The sequence below is a fragment of the Lissotriton vulgaris genome, chromosome 8 (genome assembly GCF_964263255.1).
Source record: "Lissotriton vulgaris chromosome 8, aLisVul1.2, whole genome shotgun sequence".
NCBI classification, from domain to species: Eukaryota; Metazoa; Chordata; class Amphibia; order Caudata; family Salamandridae; genus Lissotriton; species Lissotriton vulgaris.
This window is the reverse complement of record NC_141696.1, coordinates 1,191,989,188-1,192,013,283: the sequence shown is the minus strand read 5'-3', so window position 1 is coordinate 1,192,013,283 and position 24,096 is coordinate 1,191,989,188. Positions and strand designations below refer to the sequence as shown.

Genomic DNA, 24,096 nt, shown 5'->3' with positions numbered 1-24,096 from the left:
TGGTTCTGTGTGAGAAGGTCAGGGTTAAGGTGAAGCTTCTCATGGGGAACTACAGTGAGTTCAAGCAGGTTGGTGAATCATGGTTGCTGAGAGCCCAAGTGAGAGCAACTAGAATGAGGGCGAGAGGCATTTACCTGAGCCTCTGAACCAGAAAGGGAAGAAGAAGAGGGAGAGGCGGAAAAGCGTAGGCAAATATCCCTGACAAGTTCATCTATACAGCATTGCCCTTGGATAGCTGGTGTGGGGACCTGGAGGCAAAGTTTGGGCATTTTGCATTGTTGCGGTTGCAAACAGGTCTATTTGTGGAAAGGTTCCACTCATGGACTTGTTGCTGCATCCTGCTGAGGAGGTTGGCAAAGTCATTGTCTGTTCCAGGAAGGTGTTTCACTAAAACATTGATGTTGTGATGTATTACCCAACGCCAAATGGTTTGAGATAGGCGTGATAACAGTAGAGGGTGTGTCCCTCCCTGGGTTTGTACATCGTACATGGCTGTCATATTGTCCATCCAGACTACAACAACCTTGCCAATCAGGTGAAGTAGGAATGCTTTCAATGGTAAGTGAGTATCTTGAAGCTGGAGGTAGTTGATGAGGAGACGCTGGTGTTTGGATTCCCAGAGACCATGAACTGGGAGATCCGGTAAGTGAGCACCCCATCCTATGAGAACTATCCCAAAAAGTCAGGAGATAATATGTAACTGTCAGGGTGCTTTTTTAAGTAAGAAGAAATAGTACGATCGAATGCAATGTGTTCTTGTATAAGACTTAAACCCTTAGCCGAAACTGCTTGGTAACTCTATGTTTTCAATGTTTTTAATTGTTTAGAATCAGTCCTGGGGAAGGTGTACAAAAGAAAGCCGAAACGCCGCGTCGACCTTGTGATTCTTTGTTTTTTTTAAAACATTTTTTTTACTGATATATAGATTGCAAATCTTTTATGATGTTTTTAAATGAATTGTAAATTGTCATTTGTTTATGTGAAATAAAAATGTAAATGTTAATGTTACCAAGCAGACACTGTTAGAAGTCTTATTTTCCAGAACTGTGTTTTCCATAGTCTTATTTTTATAGTCTTGTTGCACGCACTGTACCAAACCAGCCTCAACTTAAGGTTGTGCCAAACAATATGGGGTATAATTGATAAACAAACAGACTCCATTGCACTATTGTCTTTTCTGCTTATTGGTAGGAATGGTAGTAGACGGCTCTGAGTACCAACACTAAAACAGAGTGGATTTTATTTTGTCCTTGAATTGGGACCTTTGTTAATATTTTCCCACCAAGAGGAAGAGTCACTTTACTTTGTGACTCGAAAGACGTCTTCAAAGAACAAGCATTGGAAATGCAATAGGTCTCGCAGCATTAGAGTTAGTGCTTTTAGAATTGTTTATGGGTTTTTTTGTAAATCTTTAGCATTTTTGTTTCCTGTAGCCAATGCTAAAGAATTAAAAAAAAAGCCATAAACATTTCTAAAAGCTCTAACTCAAATGCTCCGAGACCTATTGCACTGTGTGAGGGTGAGGGGTTGAGGGTGAGTGAGGGTGAGTGAGGGTGAGGGTGAGTGAGGGTGAGGGTGGGTGAGGGTGAGTGAGGGTGAGGGGTTGAGGGTGAGTGAGAGTGAGGGTGAGTGAGAGTGAGGGTGAGTGAGGGTGAGAGTGAGTGAGGGTGAGTGAGGGTGAGGGTGAGTGAGGGTGAGTGAGGGTGAGTGAGGGTGAGTGAGGGTGGGTGAGGGTGAGTGAGGGTGGGTGAGGGGTTGATGTTGAGGGGTTGAGGGTGAGAGGGTGAGTGAGGGGTTGAGGGTGAGTGAGGATGAGTGAGAGTGAGGGTGAGTGAGGGGTTGAGGGTGAGTGAGGATGAGTGAGAGTGAGGGTGAGTGAGGGGTTGAGGGTGAGTGAGGGTGAGTGAGGGTGAGTGAGGGTGAGGGGTTGAGGGTGAGTGAGGGTGGGTGAGGGTGAGGGGTTGAGGGTGAGTGAGGATGAGTGAGAGTGAGGGTGAGTGAGGATGAGTGAGAGTGAGGGTGAGTGAGGGGTTGAGGGTGAGTGAGGGTGAGTGAGGGTGAGTGAGGGTGAGTGAGGGTGAGTGAGGGTGAGTGAGGGTGAGTGAGGGTGAGTGAGGGTGAGTGAGGGTGAGGGGTTGAGGGTGAGGGGTTGAGGGTGAGTGAGGGTGAGTGAGGGTGAGTGAGGGTGAGTGAGGGTGAGGGGTTGAGGGTGAGTGAGGGTGAGGGTGAGGGGTTGAGGGTGAGGGTGAGTGAGGGTGAGTGAGGGTGAGTGAGTGAGGGGTTGAGGGTGAGTGAGTGAGGGGTTGAGGGTGAGTGAGGGTGAGTGAGGGTGAGTGAGGGTGAGTGAGGGTGAGTGAGGGTGGGTGAGGGTGGGTGAGGGTGGGTGAGTGAGGGTGAGGGTGGGTGAGTGAGGGTGAGTGAGGGTGAGTGAGGGTGAGTGAGGGTGAGTGAGGGTGAGTGAGGGTGAGTGAGGGTGAGTGAGGGTGAGTGAGGGTGAGTGAGGGTGAGTGAGTGAGGGTGAGTGAGGGTGAGTGAGGGTGAGTGAGGGTGAGTGAGGGTGGGTGAGGGTGGGTGAGGGTGGGTGAGGGTGGGTGAGTGAGGGTGAGGGTGGGTGAGGGTGGGTGAGTGAGGGTGAGTGAGGGTGAGTGAGGGTGAGTGAGGGTGAGTGAGGGTGAGTGAGGTGAGGGGTTGAGGGTGAGTGAGGGTGAGTGAGGGTGAGTGAGGGTGAGTGAGGGTGAGGGGTTGAGGGTGAGTGAGGGTGAGTGAGGGTGAGGGTGAGTGAGGGTGAGTGAGGGTGAGTGAGGGTGAGGGGTTGAGGGTGAGTGAGGATGAGTGAGGGTGAGTGAGGGGTTGAGGGTGAGTGAGGGTGAGTGAGGGTGAGTGAGGGTGAGTGAGGGTGAGTGAGGGTGAGTGAGGGTGAGTGAGGGTGAGTGAGAGTGAGAGTGAGGGTGAGGGTGAGGGGTTGAGGGTGAGTGAGGGTGGGTGAGGGTGAGTGAGGGTGAGGGGTTGAGGGTGAGTGAGGGTGAGGGTGAGTGAGGGTGAGGGGTTGAGGGTGAGGGTGAGTGAGGGTGAGTGAGTGAGGGGTTGAGGGTGAGTGAGTGAGGGGTTGAGGGTGAGTGAGGGTGAGTGAGGGTGGGTGAGGGTGGGTGAGTGAGGGTGAGTGGGGGTGAGTGAGGGTGAGTGAGGGTGGGTGAGTGAGGGTGAGTGAGGGTGGGTGAGTGGGGGTGAGTGTGGGTGAGTGGGGGTGAGTGAGGGTGAGTGGGGGTGAGTGAGGGTGAGTGAGGGTGAGTGAGGGTGAGTGAGGGTGAGTGAGGGTGAGTGAGTGAGGGTGAGTGAGGGTGAGTGAGGGTGGGTGAGGGTGGGTGAGGGTGGGTGAGTGAGGGTGAGTGAGGGTGAGTGAGGGTGAGTGAGGGTGAGTGAGGGTGAGTGAGGTGAGGGGTTGAGGGTGAGTGAGGGTGAGTGAGGGTGAGTGAGGGTGAGTGAGTGAGGGGTTGAGGGTGAGTGAGGTGAGGGTTTGAGGGTGAGTGAGGGTGAGTGAGGGTGAGGGTGAGTGAGGGTGAGTGAGTGTGAGTGAGGGTGGGTGGGGGTGAGTGTGGGTGAGTGTGGGTGAGGGTGAGGGGTTGAGGGTGAGTGAGGGTGAGTGAGGGTGAGTGAGGGTGAGGGGTTGAGGGTGAGGGGTTGAGGGTGAGGGGTTGAGGGTGAGGGGTTGAGGGTGAGGGGTTGAGGGTGAGGGGTTGAGGGTGAGGGGTTGAGGGTGAGGAGTTGGGGTTGAGGGGTTGGGGTTGAGGGGTTGAGGGTGAGGGGTTGAGGGTGAGGGGTTGAGGGTGAGGGACTGACTCCGTGGCCATATCCAACGAAGGAGCGCACTGGCGGCGACGTCCTGCTTCAGGCTGGCTCTCCCAGGATGGTAGCCTGGTGCAGTGCAGTCCTATTGTGTTGCACCTCCGCCTCTGTCTAATCCCCGTTCTGCTATTGTGAGGCCACCGGGCTAGATGACCGAAGGTCATGGCCTGTTGCAGGGAGCTTACAGGCCGGAGAGAAATCGTGGCGCCTTTGGACTGGACTCAGCAGCCTCGACACTTGGGCAGAGTACACATGGGGAGGATCCCCTTACTAACAGAGCACAGCAGAGGACGTGGTGCGGGCCGCTGCTCGGGCCCCCGTATACCAGAGCTGAACAGTGAGCACACACGGACGCTAACAGCAGAGGACGTGGTGCGGGCCGCTGCTCGGGCCCCCGTATACCAGAGCTGAACAGTGAGCACACACGGACGCTAGGAAGTGAGGCCAGAGATAATACGCTGCTCTTTGTCTATCTAAAAAAAAACAAGCGAAAGGATCGGAGACACGGCGGGTAAAATACACAAAAAAAGAAGCCGGAGGGAAGAGAGGGGAGGGGGGAGGAGAAATGCGACACGGCGGGAAGGGGAGGGGGCGGAGCGGGTCAAATCAACAAACAAGCCGGAGGGAAGAGAGGGGAGGGGGGAGGAGAAATGCGACACGGCGGGAAGGGGAGGGGGCGGAACGGGGGAGGGGGCGGAGAGGGGAGTTTGGAGCAGCGTGTAAGGGTTCTGATGTAGAAGCGGTGCTCACGGCTCAGGGTGCCTCATTGTGCGATAACAATGAGAACAGGAAGTTGAAAAGCACAAGACATAGGCGTGGAGACTGCGGCTCGGTTTCTTATACAGGAAAGTCAACAAGGGAGGAGAGGAGGAGGGGGGAGGAGAGTAGGGGAGGCACGGCCTAGCGGCCGTGCAATCAAGTAGTGAGGGGGCGGAGCTGGGGGAGGCTGTGGAAGAGAGTAGGCAAGGCGACACGGCGGGAGCGGGCGGAGCGGGTAAACAAAGACGGACATGCACGCGCCCGTGACTTTTAAGGTCAATGCGCATGCGCATAAGCTTAATGCGCATGCGCATTGACCTTAAAAGTCACGGGCACTGCAAGGAATCGCCACGATTCCTTGCAGTGTAGATAAAGAGTGGATAACTCGCAATACTCTCGCCTTGCTCGATGCGCATGTGCATCGACAGGCGAGACCTAAAAACAACTCACACATATCCGGACCAAACACTAGATGGCATGAGTAAGCAAATTATGGGTGTATACAGCCACACATGCCTCAAACTATACATTTCATTAAATAGATCATGAACGACTCCCTTCATTTACAATACAACAGGAAAACACCCTTATATAGCCAGTATAATAGCCAATAGAGTGATTTGACCTGAACCACACTCAGATGCAGTAACATGCATTATACATGCGTGGTATCGGTTAATGGAAGCCTTAGGAAACTCGCTGATTTTCTCGCCTTGATCACGAATACTCTAGAATCCATTGATCCCAGCATCATATCAGATGACAACTATGATACATGGGATTGCTCACCATTAGGGATCTCTTTGTTGACTGAGAATTTATTTCACTGGAACATGTTTAACCAAGGAATAGGAACACCACTAGACTTCAGCAAATACTCTGAGGATTCATCCCAGACTGCCAGAAGATGTTTCCAATGTCAACGGCTCTTATTATGATACACACATGTACATCCCCTCGAGGACTACTAAACAGATTGTAGAATGCAACATGGGACATCTGAAGCGATGGTAATATCAGAAACAATTGCAAAAAAAAATAAAAAAAATGGGGAAAAAAATACGAAAATAGCTTTTGGACAGTCTGGCAATATTTCTGTGCATAAATGATGACAGTGCCATTGAACAGCAGACACTGTTTAATACACTTAAATTTTATACATAGGGTATACTGTTTTACAGCTGGTTTGCAGTGAAAGGGGTTCACTGTCGAACCAAAGTGTATAAGTTGTAAGCACGTTCTAGGGAAGATTACTATTATTTGGCATGGAGCTTTCCAATAATTTACTCATACTGGGAAGAAGTATTCAATACTTTATCAAAAAGACACTTGTGCAGAGGACCTCAGATCTCTGCCTGGCATGGATTGGCTGTGCTAAGGATCTACCCAAATCCACATGTAAATTTGAAGCGATTCCTTGTGTAATGGCAATGATGTGAGGGAGGAAGAGGCCCAGTCCCAATGTAGAAAGCCTGGAGTACAGATCAAATTCACTGTAATGAAATGCTGGATATTTATTTTACACTCTTACTGTTGAAATCCCGACCTAGGGACATATGGGCCCCACTGCGAGAATATCTTATACAGCTTAACAACCATTCTTAGTGTGTTGAGGAGCCTGCTATACAAACTCTAATATGACGAAGAGCAAAACAAGACAATCTGCTAAACAAAACTGATGAACATTACTCACATTTACTACCCTGTAGAATACTGCAAAGCGAAATGATTGTATCCTGTGTTCTTGCTATTATATGAATGTATGTGCAAACGGCTTTGAATACTGCCATAAGATAATTATGAATAACTGGTGATGCTCATTTAGTTTTTTCAAATATTTTGAGTTACTATCATTGACTGGGATGCAAACCTGTTTTGGAATGGTTATTGTTTGACGAAAACTATAAATACAATTATTTTTAAATCTTCAACTTTGTTGCAACGTAGTGAATGCTGACTTTTAAACTCCTTTTCTTAATAAGGTCAGGAGAGGAACAGAAAAATAGGAAACTAAAAGGTGAAATCTTGAATTGCTAAACTTACGTTCTAGGAACAATGAAGCAACTTGAGTTGGTCTTCTAAGTTTCATTTCCTGTAGCAGAAGGACTTTAGATAGAGAACTGCCATTGCTGTGCAGTAAATGCGGTCTGCACAGCTCCAGAACCTTCCTCACTCAGCTCCCATGCACTCTGGGGAGCTGGCACAGCACTCTTGAAAAGAAGCTCCATCTATGTCTTAAGCATGTATGAGCAACACAGCATGCCAAAAGAGAGATGCTTCAAGTGCATCGAAGACGGTATCCCCCTGTGAGACTTACGCACCCTCCACCGCTAAGCAAAGTGAGAACAGACCACCTCGAGCACCGCCAAAAAGGGACCACTTGCCTGCACCACAATTAAGGAGCAACAACAAGATTGTAAATGATTCTCTGGTTCCAAAAAGAGAAAAACAGACACAACTGTTGTTTTCTGTTGAAATGAAATTTCTAAGGAACTCTGGGGAAGAATACAGGGTTTATCCTTAAAACAGATTGTTGCTGTAAAACATTATGAAAAAATCCAGGATATCAAAGTTGAGAGCATCTTCATAGACGTTCTCTTCAGAAAAAACAGGAGTTTGAAAGGCACGGCTAGTCAAAGAAATGCGGATACCTAGCAAAATAGTGCAGACTTTCTCTACTGATTTTCAGTGACCCTATACACAGGCTGGTGGAAATGCAAACTTTCCCACGCAGATGGTCACACTGGTTAGGGTGAGTCTTTTGTGTTCAGGTAGGGTTCTGGTGTTGATCTGTACTGAGGATGAAAAACAAATTAGAGTGAAAATGTTGCAGAGTTTCCAAGGAATAGGCCAGCGGACATTCAATGGACTGGATATCCAAAATGGGGATTTTCTGTGCAGGGATCCACCATTGTGTGTTGCATGCATGACAAGATTCATGTTGCAACTTAAACACACCATATACATATGGGGAATAGAAGGAACTCACTCATAAAAACGTATTGAATATTAGTGAGAGAGGGCAGAGAAAAATCCATGTCCCATGCAAATAGGTAAAGAGACCTGTAAATTTGACAAGCATCTCAAAATATGCCACCAACAATATTTAGTCTGACCCTAGCGAGAGGGCAGTAACCCCTTTTTGCTACGACTGAGTAAATGCTTGAAGAACTTCCAGTTTATTGACGCCCTGTGCTCTATTGGAAAGCAGCATTAAAACCGAACATGCATTTCCACTGGGCTATGGTGTACAGTCCGCTCGGAGAAAGAGGGTCACTCTGAATGTCAAAAGAATGGACAAGGTGGCCACACAGTGACAGAACTTTTGTCCCGCAGTCAGGGGCCCTCACAAGAATGAATTTTGATGGTATGGTTTCTAAATCTACCTGACTTAGGAGGCTATGGCCATGGCTGAAACACAAAAATAAAAGCCTTAAATAAACATATCTGACAAGTAAACATACTTTGCATTAACAAGGTTACCACATTTGAATGAATACAAAGTATTTATTAAACAGCAAACCTATGATTGGGTTATCAAGATAATAGACATAAATATCATGACAATATCATAGAATTAATACATCGCAATCATTTTTTTAAACCAATTTTGTATTTTTTTTATCTGATGCATTTGCACTTCATTACCTGATGTACTTTGATTGGAAAGGTACTGAGTTGGAGGTGGTAAGCCTGGAGCTATAACGTTGGCTAAAGGGACCAAGCCTGCATTGTTGTATGCACCTAAACAAACACAAAAACCTGTGGTTATTTGTTTGCATTTGAAAGAATGAAAAGTTGCCATACATTAAACATTTGACTTATAATCTGTATGCCTTTTCTCATCATCAACCAATGCACACTGCTGTCATCTCTTAGTAGAACTAGAAACGTCTTCTTCAAAAGCTAGGATATTCACCTTTGGGTGTAGCAGGCCTTGTTATAGGATTGCCAACTCGTTTCATTGCTACACCCATTCCCAGCAAAATCTCACATGGAGTAACAGTCCTGTGACTTCTATACTTCCCACAATATACTTTTAGATCCAAACAATAGAGCCAACGAAGTCTGGAGAAAGTTGGTTCACGTAGTGTGACACGGTGTAAAGGTTCTCTAACAAATTTTCCTCTACCGAGCACACTGATGCTATTTTCCTAAAAGTACTAACCCCATTGTCCTTGGGTCGACCTGGGATGGTTGCCACAAAGCAAATGCTTCAAAAATCAACATTTCTGCTGCTTTCTTGCCCACTGCAGTACCCATCTGATGGTTCCACACTGAAGCCTAGACCTTTATCCCACGCGTCGAAGTATGAATGGGATAGAGATTTCAAGTCTCCTATTGTCAGTCAGTGGACACACATATACCGGAACACATATCGAGGCAGGCCTTCTTGCCTGTCTCAAGGTTTTTCAAGCATGTATTAATTCCCTAATGTATGTAAATTAGCATCATATATTGGTTGGTGCAAGCACGTCCCTGTTGTCACACTCATTCCTAGGGTACCACACCACCATAATACCTATTTAGGCCACCAATTCACCCTATCTTCAGGGGTGAATTGGTGGCCTAAATAGGTAACATGGGGGCACGGTACCCTTTGAGTGAGTGTGACAACAGGGATTCATGTCCCCCACCAGAATAGCAGGACACTAATAGGGTGTGTGAGGGTCCATAAACTTTTTTGTAACAAATAATCAGACACACAGGCCAATAGTTACGTAAGATGCCATAAATAACAAATAAAAAAACAAGTAAGTGCCTGGCAAGCAATATAGTAAATGGCGAAAGAAAAAAGGTATACAATAGTAGGGAAAAGTTACTATGGGTGGAGACATACTAAAATGGGAGAATTGGAAGAGAATCAATAAGATAGTTAGCCGGGTGCAAGGTGGTAAAGTTAGTCATTCGGATAAGTATTTAAAAATGTAAAAGTCACCCATTTGCTTTTTCTTGAAGGGAAGCAAGTTGGGTTTGAGAGTAAGATACTCAGTACATATTCCAGATTCTCGATGCTTGATATGAGACTTAGTTTTAAGTATACCTTAGATATTATTCCTTCGAAGGGAAAATAAATGACTTGCACAAATCTGAGTGAATGACGATCCTCAGGTTCTAAATCAACACTATAACTGAATGGGTCATGCCTATGTAAAGTTAAGGCTAAAACTTATGTCATCTGATAACTCATGGTACAGAAGCTTTGCTCAAAGGAGGGAGAAACACATGGAGAGGAAGGGAAGCCATCAAATAACAGGCATGAATGTAAGACTTACAAGAAAGGCAAGCAATTGGTTGATGCATTGTCCACGGTCTAAAGGAGACACCTTAAAAATAGGTTTAGGAAAATAAATGTTCAGTCCTGACACAAGGTGGCAGCAGTTTCCAATAAATAGGAGCATCATGGAAGTGAGTGCCTATTTGTACATTATTAAGGAGTTCACCCGCAATTCCACTTCTTTTAATCTTTATTTAATGGAAAATATTCTGATTAAGACATACTGTTTTCCATTACTAGAAGTAACAGCTTACGTGGAACGTTTGACATACTTCATAGCACATTTTGGTAACACCCTTCCAAATTGTAGGCTTCACATCTCCCTGCCCACATGATATATGCATGGAGTTGCCTGCCTCATCATATTCTCAGGCCACTTAAATGTCAGCATTACAGCAAGTAATATCCCTTTCCCTGATGTCTCTCCTATTCATCAAGCCGTATATCGAATGAATAGGTGAACCGCCCCTGAGCCTGGACCTAAATCTTGGATGTATAGCTTTCAAACGCTGCTACTATCTGATTAACTTTTAACAGCACGTGGGCTGCCTGCCCCCTGCAACTGTTCCAACAACCGCACACACACAAGGGGCTCTAGGAATACCGCTCATTTACTGTCGTGAGAAGGGGTTACTTCATTTAACCGACTCTTTCAGAGACAGGCAGAAAAGTTGAAAAGGCAGCCACATTTCTAACCTCCTTAGGGAAGAGGAGCTAGAAATCAAAAGGACATTGTGGGGCACTACATTTTGTCTTACGGATAGAAAAAGAGAATTGAAAGGATTAACAACTGATTCTTTCTTTCCCCAATATTTCCAACACCCCAAGTAAACCTCATTTTGCATCTAAGCCTCGTACAAGTTTGCAGGTTGCTCTACCTCACCATTAATTGAAATGTATTAGTGAAATGTATAATCCGTGTAGCTACCCCAAGGGGTTTCCCGGTGCAAAACAGATAGGAGGGGTGTGTAGGAACATCAGATTAGAAAAGCCAGGTCTTCAGGCCTTTACGAAAAGTAAGTTTGGACGCACAGTTTCTCAGTAACTCTGAAAGGGATTTACCGAGTTTGAGGCCTAAAGATGCAAAGGAACGCTTTTTCATGCAAGTCAAGTGGAACCTAGGTACATTGAACAAAGTACGGTTCAGAGATCGCAAAGACAGAGGGATGATAAGGCACCATCAATTCCTGAATGTAGCGCGCTGCAAATCCTGCTTTAGCCTTGAACATGTGGCATAAAGCTTTAGATGGAATGCGTTTGGAAATAGTGAGCCAATGCAGATCATGGAGAAGATAGACCGGGGCTGATTTTGGAAGCCGATAGAAAACCTAGCGGCTGCATCCTGCACTATCTGCAGCTGAGGAATTGTATTTTTATTGGTTGCTAGGTTTAGCACATTGCCATAATCTAATCTAGATAGGATTAGGGCATCAGTCCTTTGGGCAGATGTGGGGATCATCCAAAATGATCTTTTTTAGCCACTTGAGCACTGCAAAACAAGGCAGTCACCTTGGCCACTTGAGGCTTTATAGATAACTTATCCAGAAGGAAGCCTTCTGGGAAGGATGTAGACCGAGCCCATAGAGATTCTGGCCAATGTTGCAGGCCCTAAAGAGAAGAGCACTTGCCCAGAATCATGATCTCAGTTTTATCACCATTGAGCTTGATTGAGTTTTTCTTCAATCATGAGATGCAGCAACTATATTCCAGGTTAAGATCCGGAGGTCCATGATTCTGTGCAGATGACAAGGTAAAGATGATCTGTGTGAAATCTGCATAAGAAAAAAAAGGGTCAAGCCAGAACTCTTCACTTCATCCTCCAAAGGGCGGATGTGAATGTTAAACAGCATAGGGCTCAACACAGAAACCAGAGGGACTCCTGAGGTTAAAGCTTGTGTTTCGTACCTGGCACTGAATGAAAAACTTTGAACCGAAAGATCTTTTCGAAAGGATACAAACCAAGCCAGAGGAGAAGAAGCAATCTCTTCACCAGGTTGGAGTGAGACACAGTATCAAAGGCCGTGCTAAAATCCAATAAAATGAATGACCGGTGCGCTTCATACCGCGCAATCTCCCTCATCAATGCGGAAATTAAGATAGTCGCCAAAATCCTGGCAGCTCGTCTGATGCGCAACCTTGCCTGTCTCATCCATCCGGACTAGTGTGGGTTCATGCCGGGAAGGAGTATGCTTTGCTGCATCCGACGAATACATGTGGCCCTCTCCTACACACAAATGGTTTAGGGTAATCTAGCCCACCCCCTAGTAGATTTCACCAAAGCTTTTGATACAATTTCCTGGGAATTTTTGGATGCCGTTCTGATGCGAGAAAGCCTGGGACCAAGATTTCGGAGGATGGTCCATCTGCTTTATCACGACCACAGAGCACAGGTCTGGTTCAACGGCATACTATCGGCACCTTTTCCGATCCGACGGATCCTCAATTTGCCCGTTGGCGTGCCTTCTATGCTGCGACGCACGGGTCAATGGGTGGAGATGGGGAAGGGGATTTTAAGATCGAGTGGTACTCTATGCAGATGATGCTTTGCTGTTCCTTCGAGCTCTGGCCCCCGCTGCCTGGAGATCATTTGCATCTAAGGCAAACCTTCTGACCTCCTCATTAACCCAGAAAAATCTGTACTAGTAGAGGTGTGACGCAGAAGGCGGTTGTTGGTGCTCAACTATTCCACTGTGGCGTAACCCATTCAAGTACCTCGGGGTCCATATATCTCACTCACTGGACTTGGCTTGGAAACTCAATCTCCAGGGACTCCCTCCCTGGACCACGACATATATGCATACTACTTGACGATGCAACTGGTCACCATTAATGAATGGTTCACAGGAGGATGGGACGACCTGACATATCGCCTAGAGCTCCATGCAATAGGCTTTCAAGGACTGCTCTGCGGTCTTTATGGAAACCCAGTGTCTAGGGGAATGCCCTTGTGAACCCAGGTAGTGATACAATGCTGGAGGGTGGCACTGCGTCTGATTTGTTGGGACTATAGGCTAACTGGGCACACCCCTCTGTGGTGTGGCACATGGCTCCACCAACTCTTTGCCCTAAACGGATTCCACCAATGGGACCAGATAGACATCACATATTTAGGAGACATTTACAAACAAACTATGCTGATGTCCTTCTAAGAGATACAGGAACAGTTCACCCAGGCAAGTTCTGTCGCTTTCTCCAGCTAAGACATGCTCTGGTGATACATCTCCCCTTTGCACACAGCTCCCAGAATACAGCCCGTTGACAGCCAAGGTATTGAAGGGGCGCGGTTGAGAAAAAGAGCGATAACTCAAATCTACCACACATTGATTATCCATGCTCCCGATATTTTTGACGCCCTTCACCAGAAATGGGTTGGATGGGTAGGGTATTTGGACTACAATGACTGGCTGGGGCTTGCAGGGCCCCAAGAGAGCTGTCAATTACTGCACATTTATGTATGGTACAGATAAATTACCTCCACACGACCTATCTATCCCCTTTTCGAATACAACAGATGTTTCCTGAAGCTAATTCTCTGTGTGAACACTGTCAGTAGCCAGCTGTCGACCTTCTACATGTAGCATGGGACTGCCCACGGGTGAGGCCCTTCTGAACTGGGGTGGAAATGAAAATTGCTGGTGGAAATGAAAATTGCTGTGGTTCTAGCCGCCCAATCGACATGACCCCTAAAGTGGCCTTATTGGGGCTGATGGAGGAACAAGCGTGCCCCCACGTTGAACAAATGTTTGTAGACTTGGCTTGCCAAGCGTGACATGGCTAGTCTATGGAGGAAGCCTGTGCCAGCCACGCTGCTTGTCTGGCAAGCGGGAGTGGACTGGTATGTGCAGCAAGACAAGCCGGCATACAAGGCTTGTGAGTGTCCTCAAAAGCACGATAAAGTGTGGGGAAAATGGTTGGCTTATCACTGTCTGACTGTGTAAGGTTAAAGGCCCCTGCATGGGATGAGGTTGTAGTTGCTGCTGGTCTGAACAGCCATATCGTTTTTTCTTCTTCTATCCTTTCTATCCTTTCTGCAAATTGTGATGTATGGACACAGCTTGCTGTATCCTAAATCAATAAAATTAGTTATAAAAAAAAATGTGCACAGTTGTTCTGCCCTCATCAAGGTGCAGCGTCAAGTGTTATGTTATGCCTAAGAGGGCAGATTTAGGGCTGTGTCCAGCCCTAAAACCCAACTGGGATGAGTGAAAAAACTTCGGAGCCTCCACAAAGGAAGTGAGCTGAACATCAACATGGATCTCCAGAATTTTTGAGAAAATGGGTTGCAGATAAATTGGGTTAAGGTTGGACAGATTGGACGGGTCAAAATTAGGCTTTTTTCAAAAGTGGAACAACTATTACATGCTTCCACTTCTGGGGTACAAACCCTTCACATAGAGAGGAGTTGAGAAAATCCATAATCATGAATAACGGACTTGAATGCAATTGCCTAAGTATGCTAGACGGTAAGCGATCCAGTGAGGATCCCGATTTAATAGATTGAAGGCTTCAAAACTCACAAGGTCTAAAAAGGACCATGTCCATAATTTAGATGTAAAACCAGAAAACTTTCATGAGTAAGACTCTGAGTATCGGTGTCTACAGCAGTGTTACTCAAATGTGCTACATTCACATTGTCCTTTGCCAATTGAGTATGAATATTTTCCACTTTTTGGATAAAGGAGAGCTAGCTCCTCGCATTGAGTCTGAGAAAGAGAGGCTGTGGGAGGCAAGTTACAGGAGTCTGATAGTTCTTCAACCACTTTAAAATGTGTCTTAGTGCACTTTTGAGCACTTAAACTTTTATCGGAGTAAAACACTGCTCAAGAAGATTAACAAAGCCCATGATATATATATATATTTTTTTTTGGAAAACCTTTATTTATGCAAAAGTGTACACCGCTATTCAGCCGAACATCCCGGGGGCACGGCAGCACGTTAAAGACATAACATGATGGCACACACAGATCACATCTTCGGATAAGTGAGGTTTAATTTTACTTTTAAATCAGGATGAAATGAAGAACGTAAAAGGCTCCAATATAAAGTAAAGAAAAGTGGGGATCAGGTGCCGAACTGTAAGATATAGTTATACAATGGGCGGGCCAAACAAGAAAATCCTACATAATTAAAACGATCACAGTTAAGACATTGGCACCGCGTCAAATGAGTCAGGATATACATGCATACGATTACTATGTGCACCAATTAGGCGCCCGCCCATTGATACCAACAATGCAACAGTAATTAAGGCACAGGTTACGACGGATCAATGAAAAAACTCAAGAAGTGACCCATTAAACTGATCCCAAACCCAGAGAAAGGAGAAAGTGAAAGGAAAGCCAAAGAAAGCGAAGAGAAAAAGGGCCATAGAAACAAAAAAAGGAAAAAACAGTAAAACCCCTCCCCCAACCCCCCACCCTGCACCCCTGCAGATGGCTACGGCCTACCCCCCCTAGCAGCGTGCCTGTCGCCCAGTATCTGATACCCGAAATATAGAAGAGAGGAGAAATATAGAAGAAAAAGAAACATTGAGGGGTCCCCAGTGCAGGCCCCACTCCCCCCCCCCACCGCCGCGTAGCATTTCAAATACCCCATACGTTGTCACCAAAATGTCAAAGGCACCAACCTGACCAGGATAGCAGTCGCCACTCCAGCTCCACAAGTCCCACACCTAAGATGAAAGTCCCCCCCGTGCAGCAACCAAAAGAAACAGATTACCAGTACTCACCCCAGACCCACCTGGCCATAATCATAGACAAACCACAGTCCATTTGGTGCAGGGTCAGACAATCCTAGTACCAGAAGTGATGCAAGCAGGTAAGTCCGGAGGAAGGCAGGAAATCTTGCATTACACCAGAACACGACACACCCGAAAACTGTCCACAGCCCACTTGGCCGTTTCCCAATCAGGAGAACAAAGTCCGGTTCAAAAAATTTGGCATGGCGCTGCGCCTGGAGTGTATGACGATATCAGCCACCGGAGAAAGAGCAGGAGACGAGACTCCACGAGCCGCACATCCGATGGATTCTCTGAGTACTCCATGTACCCATGGAACCAGGTGCCATTGTGACGATCCGTTTCAGAACGAAACAGGGAGACTCCCAAATACAAGCTCTCGGTTCTCAGCCCCAATTAGAGTCACATCAGCACTCCACAGCAGTGTCTCTCCAAAAACTGTAGAGGGGATCACACAAGCGGAGTCTCCTAGAGATAATACCGGCATCGGGCTTTCTCTCCATTCCACAAGTACCGGGGTTTGATCACCATATCAATCCAATCCAGATTTTGCCCTTCCAGCACACAGAGGGGTATCCGATCCTCACCCTCCGATCTTCAGTGCGCGCCACCATCGCCACGGACAGGTACAGCTCAGCAAAGGCAACATTACCAACCGGGACTCCCAGCATGAGTGCCGCTTGGGCGCACATCCGAGCAGCCAGCCCGTGATACAGAAAGGAGCATAATACCAATGCTTCCATGTTGCACATAGTGTGGGTGCCATCTCAATGCCCCACAGATGGTCACGTATTAGCCCCCTGGATCTCAAAAGCGCCGTAAAAATGTTGTGTATCAACCGGCTCCGATCACCAGGAGCGCGGGACACAATCAGCTGCACGCTAGTCAAACAAAGCTCTGTTAGGGAGACAAAGAGCGGCGGCGCATTTTCCCGTTCCACAATCAGCAATCAGGGGGGGGGCATGACCAGCATAGAGGGATGGCATATTGCGGATTCACCAGGCTCAACAGATCGAGTGCTGGGTGCATAATCAGAGGTGGGCGGACCTCCATAGCAGTTGACCGGCACCTTCTGGGTCTGTGTGGCCGTTGTTGTTCCACTCACGGCCAGCAGCCGCATCACGCAGGGTCCCGGCTCCGGGACTCGTGCAGGCCACAATGCACGGGAGGACATAACTCCGTCCTCAGGGCTCAGAGATCAGTCAGAGTCACACACGGTGGGGCAGTTTCCTCTCCGACGTTCGGGAGCATAGTAGTAGCGCAGAATAGACAGCGGGATCCGGCAGTAGGGGAAGAAGGTCGACGGAGCCGGGAGCCCGGATGACCATCTTGGTCGCCGGTCTGGCTCCGCCCCCCCCCCATGATATTTTTTAACGCTGCTCTATAATTGATTTTAGCCTCCTTCATATAAGGCTTTCTATAAAGTCTTTCCAAAACCGTGTATTGTTTTTTCTCATGTCTCAGTATTTCGTTAAACCAGGGGGTCAGCGGATGAAACAGGCCTGAGCGTTTTATAGTGGCCTGTAAAATTTCCTCCATGGCCCCCATAAGCCAAGTGTGACCAAGATCCTGATCCACAACAGATTCTTTTTTTAAATCAGGCCTGGTACGATGAAGTTGCTTATTCAAGGCTGGAACGTTCAACTTAAACCATTTCCTAGATTTAGCCGTGTAGTTAGGTCGAATTGTTAAGGGGCAAATCGGAATTCTAACATAAGAAGCAAGGAAAAGTGGTCGGACCAGATCAGCAGAAGAGGAGAAAAAGTGGAAAAAACTGGAAAAAAACAGATCCAGAGATGCCCGCCACACGAGTGGGAACAGAATTACTCAAATTCAGATTAATGATACGCAGATCCTCTATGAAGGGGGAACTCTGGGTGTACTTTCTAGGTGGAGAAAAATATCCCCAAGTACGGTGAAATTGGCGGATTTTAGTATGTGTGGAGCAACTTGGTCCGTAAAAGAAGTACACCAATTTCCAGCATATCTTGGGGGATGATACATCAAAGCCCCTAATAGAGTGAATCTGTGTGAGAGTGAGAAAAGCAGAACTTAACAGGCAGGAATAGGGAATTCTTCAACTTTACATTGAAAATCGTTATTAAAGAGGATAGCAATCTCCCCTCCTGTCTTGTCTAGCTTTCCCAACTATAGACATGTTGAGGAGAGAGCCCCAATGTCATCAGGTGAAGAGCCCTCATGCAGCCAAGTCTCTGAAAGGAACAGGGCATCAAGGTTGTTATCTCTTAGAAAATTAAACAGATTTTGATGTTTTGACAAAACCGGCAATTCATGCTAAAAAGTGACATTTCCTATTATGACCGGATCCTCCCCGTGACTTAGAAATGTGACCGTCCGTTCTAGTCATTAAGTCAGGGCCGTTAGCAGAATGTTGATCCAAACATTATAGCCATTACTATTTGCGGAGGTTAGGCAAGAAAAATTACAGCCACTACAAATTAATGCCTCACCCATAGATCAAAAACTTAGCAGTTAATTGGGCAGGCAGGTCACAGTGCCTTTAACTGGTCGGCAGTATATAGCTGCCTCTCCGATTGAGAGGGACCGGGGATCCTGACCCCTGGCCCCGGACCACCGCAGACGGGTGCAGACAGACTTACCTTAAGTGCACGCACTGCATCTGTCCTCTCCCCTGCCATCCTAAACAAGGGTGTAGTACTTGGAGTTAGACTGCTAACAGCAGAGGTTGGCGGCACCACCAAAATGGCCACCAAGGCAAGAAAACAGCACTTGAACACATGCTTTCCAATAGCCCCAAAAGTAAAAAAAACCTAATAGTCCCCAAGTCCCGCAAAATCACAGTATGATTTGAGTTAGAAAAGATTTGTGAGAATAGTTTTGAAAGCAATGCCCACAATAGAGGTTGTGATGCCCAGATGGAGCCCCTACCTAGCCTACTAGATGCCCATTAGGTTTATCAGCAAATCCAAACACATGCAGTTTCACAGAAAAACAGGCTAGGGAAAAAAACTTACTTGGAGCAATAGTTGCATGCGAGCGGCATGGAGGAATTGGATAGGGAACGGGTCGATGTGGATTATATGTCGAGGGAGCCTAATACAAAATAGAAAATTACATCAATGACTACAATAAATGAAGATATTACAATAAAAAACAGTTACAGTAGTCAATAATAACTAATAGCTGCAACGGTCTATTACGAGACCAAACAAAACATTATACTAGTATATGAATGAAAGACAGAATTTAGCTCAAGTATGGTGTTTCAATGCATTTATCATATTTCAAAAGTAAGGAAATAGAACAGGAATATTTTTTTATTTTCAATGTAAATTTGACTGCTATTCATGTTGTTGAGTTTTACACAAGTGCGTGCAATTGCATCGTAGTTTATAGCGCTTGTGTTAGAGCTTGTGCGCCGTACCTTACAGCGCTTGTGTTATCGTAGCTCTGGTGACTGAATTGCTGTTTGAAATAATAGTGCTTGTGCAATATTGATTTTTGAGAAGCCCTCCTTCATTGAGGGCATTGCGCTGGGTTTCGCTTTGAATCCCTCCCACCATTTTGTTGTTGTGCTTTCCCCTGGCCCGCCTCCCCGCTACCGCCTCCCAGCTGACCCTCCCACGCTCCGCCCCCCCACTATCCATTTATGTCAGATGGTCCCACGCGCAGCGTCCACGCGCTACGGCCACGCCAAAGGTAAGCCAGTCTACGGCCGTCCGCGCCTGGACCACGCCCAGCGCCAGACCCCCTGGTCCCCGTAATGCCCAGCCCATTCGCATCACTTACGATGCCACCACCCTCCTAGCCCTTAACCCCGGCCGCTCCCCCAACTGCGTCCAAGCCGCTCCTGGACACACCCATGGACCCTTCTCTTGCAACTCCTGCAAGTTCGACGGCACCAAGAACAACTCCTCACCACTAACAGCAACCAGATATCTGACACCAACCACCTTAAATGCATCCTGCTCAACACCCGCTCGGTCCACAGGCACGCCATCGACCTCTGGAATCTACTAGACACCTTTTCACCGGACGTCGCCTTCCTAACAGAAACATGGATGAATGCTTCTTCAGCCCCAGACATCACCATTGCCATTCCGGAAGGATACAAGATCATCCGAAAGGACCGCATCAAGCATACAGGAGGAGGCATCGCTATCGTCCATAAGAACTCCATCCGCATCTCAACCAGCTCAGACGTCAACCTCGCTAGCGCCTAACACCTTCACTTCCAGATCCACACCGACCCCAAGACCACACTCAGAGGCACCCTCCTCTACCGGCCTCCAGGACCCCGTGCACAATTCAGTGACGACATCACTGACTTTATCACCCCACACGCCCTCCCCTCCAAGGAATACATTCTATTGGGAGACCTCAACTTTCACCTGGAAAAGAGCAACGACCGCAACGCCTCCACCCTTCTGGACAATCTCGCCAACCTCGGACTCAAACAACTCGTCACTACCCCCACCCACATTGCAGGTCACACTCTCGACCCCATCTTCACCTCCAGCAAACATGTCTCATTCAGTCACACCACAGCTCTTCACTGGACGGACCACAGCTGCGTTCACTTTACCTACAATAAGACCACAATCCACAACCATCCTCAACCCACCCTCCGAAGAAACTGGAACAAAATCACCAGCGACCAGATCTCCTCATCGCTTCTACTAAACCCCCCCCGCCCACACCTCAAACCCCGACCAAGCAGCCATCAACCTCATCCAATGGCTATCCAACAGCGCCGACATCCTAGCACCGTTGAAAAAACGCCAAATCAAGCTAGGCAGCAAAAACACATCCTGGTTCAACGATGATCTTAAGAAATCGAAGAAACACTGTCGCTCTCTCGAGAAGGCCTGGAAAAAAGATCCTAACACCAGCACCAGGGACGCCTTCAAAAACGCTACCCGCATACACCACTAACTAATCCGGTCTGCCAAGAAAGCCGCATTCAAAGACCGTCTAGATAACAACGCCCACAACAGCAAGGAATTATTCAACATCGTCAAAGAATTTACCAACCCTTCAGCCAACTCCAACGACATCACCCCCTCCCAAGCCCTCTGCGACTCCCTAGCTTCCTTCTTCCACAACAAAATCGCAGACATCCACAACAGCTTCGACAACCGACCCGAAGACCAACCCACCCAATCTTCTGCAGGACCCTCACCCCCCTTGAACATCCTTAACGACTGGAACCCAATCTCCACTGAGGACACCATCCGCCTGATGAACTCCATCCACTCAGGATCCCCAACTGACCCATGCCCTCACCACATCTTCAACAAAGCAGACTCCATCATAGCACCACACCTCCGAGATGTCATCAACTGCTCCCTCAACTCCGCCACCTTCCCGGAAAGCTGGAAACACGCAGAACTCAGCGCCCTTCTGAAAAACCCACAGCTGACCCCACCGAACTTAAAAACTACCGCCCCATCTCGCTTCTTCCATTCCCGGCCAAAGTTATTGAGAAAGCTGTCAACAACCAGCTCGCCGCCTTCCTCGAAACCAACAAATCCCTCGACTCCTCACAGTCCGGCTTCCGAGCCAAACACAGCACTGAGACCGCCCTCATCGCAGCAACAGACGACATTCGAACTCTACTGGACAATGGAGACACAGTCGCCCTCATCCTCCTCGACCTCTCCGCTGCCTTCGACACAGTCTGTCACAGCACCCTTCTACAGCGCCTCAGAGACGTAGGAATCCAAGGAAAAGCACTGGAATGGATCACCTCGTTCCTCACCGGAAGAACACAGAGAGTCCGCCTCCCACCATTCAAGTCAAAGGCCTCTGAAGTCATCTGCGGCGTGCCACAAGGATCGTCACTCAGCCCCACCCTCTTTAACGTATACATGAGCCCCCTTGCGACCATCGCTCGCCAACACAATCTCAACATCATCTCCTACGCGGATGACACTCAACTGATCCTATCACTCACCAAAGACCCTAACACCGCCAAAACCAACTTACACGAAGGAATGAAAGAAGTAGCCAAGTGGATGAAGCACAGCCGTCTGAAACTGAACTCAGACAAAACAGAAGTCCTCATCTTAGGCACCTCCCCCTCCGCCTGGGATGACTCAAGGTGGCCAGAAGCCCTTGGAAAAGCCCTCATCCCGACGGACCACGCACGGAACCTGGGCGTCATCCTGGACTCCTCACTCTTGATGACCAGACAAGTCAACGCCGTTTCATCATCTTGCTTCAACATTCTTCGCATGCTCAAAAAAACATTTCGCTGGATCCCCACCGAAACTAGAAAAACGGTCACCCACGCACTGGTCACGAGCCGCCTGGACTACGGAAACACACTATACGCCGGTACCACCGCAAAACTCCAGAAAAAACTCCAACGTATCCAGAACGCTTCAGCCAGGCTCATACTAGACATCCCGCGTAAAGAACACATTTCTGGTCACCTGAAAAACCTCCACTGGCTCCCCGTAAATAAGAGGATTACTTTCCGCCTCCTAACCCACGCACACAAAGCACTTTACGAACTTGGGCCCGAATGCCTCAACACACGATTGTCCTTCTACACCCCCTCCCGTCAGCTGCGATCCTCCAACCAAGCCCTTGCCATGGTACCTCGCATCAACAAAACCACCATGGGAGGTAGATCCTTCTCCTACCTGGCAGCTAAAACCTGGAACTCACTTCCCACTCACCTTCGCCTTACTCAGAACCACCTAGCATTCATAAAGCAACCTAAAACTTGGATATTCGACAAGTAATTCCCCACCCCCCCTCTAGCGCCTTGAGACCCTATGGGTATGTAGCGCGCTATATAAATTTTCTTGACTTGACTTCTTGACTTGGCATCTCTATTTGGGTACTCTTCAATTTATTCAGGGTGCACACCAACTGGGATGCATTTGAGGATTTTGGATGGATTATGGAGTAAAACATTTTACAATCTTGTTCATAAGTTAAATCTCCACAATACAGTCACCGTCTTTAAGTATTTTGGCATAAACTTTAGTTAGGTGTGAGAACTTTTATTTTTTTTCCATAGATGGACATCGAATCTTTCAAGCATAATCTTCATTAAAGCATCCAGAGGGGGTGGAGACAGAATGCGTAACCTCTGAAATGGTCAAAATAGCAGCCCACACTCCTGTATAGCAGGATCTTTGCTGAATAAGTCACAAAATATCAATAGGGACCACTCCGAGCAGGACTCTGTTCTATCATATGTACAAACTGTATTACACTTCTAAACAGCTACACAAATATTTGCTTACCAAGGCAGTGTGTATTATTTTTGTCAAAATATGGAGAGACACAGTTGAACAAGTAAGAGTGGAATGCCTAGATTTGAAAAAAGAAAAAACTGGACACCAATCTAAACAAGCATTTGCAATGCAATGGTTTTGCCTTTGGAAAAGTTAGAGCTATTGGCATTGTAAATGACAAAATTTGTATTTATGTGTTGGTTTTGAAAACAGATAAATAAATGGCATTGTCATTTACATTACAAAACACACATCAGAGCAGACAAGGTCTGGAAAAAGTGTGTAGCTGTAATGGCGAATGTGCACCTGTGGATGCGTGTGTGAACACATGCTGTTGAAACCATTGGCTAGAAAAAATCCCATCAGACCACCCTTATGGTGGAATTTGCGTCATGTGGGATGTTCACTGATCATTCCATGTCACAACCGACCATATAGTGCCGATGTAAAAATGGATGTCAGAAATCTAGCCATGATATCCATCATGAAGTGGTATTTACTAAAGTGCAGTGCTCAAGTGACAGTGATGAAAATGAAATTAAAATGGACTACACAGGGGCTGTATGACATTCAGAACACAATCTGTGTGTCAAAGGATAAAACCACGCCGAGTAGTAAGACTACCTCTTGGCGCTGTGCAGGTCGGTCGACATGTTTCAGCCCATGGGGCATTGCCCAGGCTTTCTTCAGGACCACAAATAGAAAGGCTACTGCAACTATGAATGATGTGTAAGGTGAAAAAAACAGCAAAGGATATACTCAGAAAAAAGGTTACATATCTACCAGGAAACATCACATTTGAATGCCCACTGGAAGGAGAGAAGGAAATCTTCTTCCTAGAAAACAAAATGTTTTACAAAAACACTATGTTACACACATTCATCCACATGAATACACAGAGACCATACAAACAAAACACACCCGCATGAATGATTTGCATTCAGCGTTTCAATGAATAAGCATCATAGCTTAAACACCATAAGGCATTTCCTCATGGTGTTACTCACCCAGCTTTGTGTGGGTGAAGACCTCACCTCACCCGGCGACCGCTCGGGAGTATGAGGCCCCGCTCTACAGTGTAGAAAAAAGAGGACACAATAAGCACCTAAATCCACTGTGTCCATGCAAATTGCTCTACACAATAACCCAACAGACGTGTGATAGTCTCCCAACTATCCTACCAAATCACTAACCCACCATCAGACACTTGAAAAACACACAAGCTGTTGTTTTATCTCTTGTCA

At 47.0% G+C, this 24,096-nt stretch overlaps 1 protein-coding gene across 2 annotated transcripts in view; it reads right to left on the bottom strand.

Moving 5' to 3' along the window:
- The window catches only part of PROSER1 (proline and serine rich 1), a 216,685-nt gene that overhangs the window by 99,927 nt on the left and 92,662 nt on the right, over positions 1 to 24,096 (bottom strand). For both annotated transcript variants that reach the window (XM_086935064.1, XM_086935065.1), the window contains exons 8-9: positions 18,614 to 18,692; positions 8,251 to 8,346 (exon numbers count right to left, since the gene is read on the bottom strand). In XM_086935064.1, coding sequence (XP_086791190.1) covers positions 8,251 to 8,346; positions 18,614 to 18,692 — 175 coding nt within the window. The remainder of the gene's footprint in view (positions 1 to 8,250; positions 8,347 to 18,613; positions 18,693 to 24,096) is intronic.